Raw genomic sequence first — 1,287 nt, 5'->3', positions numbered from 1 at the left:
CATAAAACATGAAGTGGTCATCCAATGCAAGGGTACTCAAGTTATATGTACTATTGAACAATACTTTCATTAGGTGTTGGATTCACATATTTTCCTAACAATTTCCTCTAACAAACTACTTCCACTAGTTTGTACCATAAAACATGAAGTGGTCATCCAATGCAAGGGTACTCAAGTTATATGTACTATTGAACAATACTTTCATTAGGTGTTGGATTCACACACAATGGATCAATACTATTATATTCGTACCTTTATTTTCCTCTTCTTTTTTCAAAGAGCCCTCCTTTTCTTTATCACTTTTGTCTATATCTCCAATTTCTTCTCCTTTGTGTTTCTTTTTAGGTCGATGAGACTGGATATTGCGTCGCCCATTACCTTCATCCTCACTATCAGAATATTCATCATCTCGAGCAATTCTTTTGTCTGATGCTCTAATACTAATTCTCTCATCCGGATCCTGTTTATCCTCATCTTCACTTTCTTGGTCTATTGTATCTTCAGGGATGGCTGAAAAACAAGATATAAAATATACCTAACTATAGACTTATAAAAAATGGTTTAACTTGCAGTTTGGAGTTTCAGACTGTGTTAAAACTATCCAGATAGTGTGTATATATGCAAAATCATAGATCTTCCAAGCTAGTATACAGAAACCTTTAACAAGCCATAATTAAATGAAAAAACAGAATACTATTTTAACACCACTGTTATTACAGAATTTATCATTCTACTAATTTTTCTATTCTTATTCTCATAAAATCTAAAATTAAATATAAATTGTTTATCTTACAATGATAATTATTTATTCTATAACTGAAATCATCCTATGAAAAACTTGTAACTAAGATTTAATGCTGGGACAATTTCCACTATGAGAATTACATTACAATTTGTTTCGAATCCAAACTTACCTCTTATTTTTACATACAGATTTTTAATGGACATTTTATTAGGACAGAAATAGCTAATCCAAATAAAAAAAACAACAACAAATACTATTTTTGTATAATTAAAATAATACAGGCATGCATTTTTTGTTGACATTATTGAATGAATTATTCAAACTTAATCACTTAATGATCTATCTCAATAGACCTACGAGGAACTGGCTGAACTAAATTTCAATAAAACTTGGTAGAAACTCAGGTGGAACATAACAGGTCAAGTTTAAATGAGCTGACAGTTTGAGTTTAGTAGTCTTTCCAATTTTACCACATAAATGCCACAAATAAGGGCTCAAGTGAGTGAGGAGATTGTTAGGAAAATATATAATATGTATATATA

General features: G+C 30.2%; 1 protein-coding gene across 1 annotated transcript in view; it reads right to left on the bottom strand.

Annotated features, from left to right (window-relative positions):
• The window catches only part of LOC106463334 (histone deacetylase 1), a gene marked incomplete at its 5' end in the record, with an annotated part of 39,299 nt that overhangs the window by 8,412 nt on the left and 29,600 nt on the right, over positions 1 to 1,287 (bottom strand). Inside the window, 1 exon segment of the mRNA XM_013923357.1 lies at positions 253 to 510. Coding sequence (XP_013778811.1) covers positions 253 to 510 — 258 coding nt within the window.

Source organism: Limulus polyphemus, unplaced genomic scaffold (assembly GCF_000517525.1).
Source record: "Limulus polyphemus unplaced genomic scaffold, Limulus_polyphemus-2.1.2 Scaffold1380, whole genome shotgun sequence".
In the NCBI taxonomy this organism is placed as follows: Eukaryota; Metazoa; Arthropoda; class Merostomata; order Xiphosura; family Limulidae; genus Limulus; species Limulus polyphemus.
The sequence above is the reverse complement of the archived record's forward strand: the minus strand, read 5'-3'. Positions and strand labels throughout refer to the sequence as shown.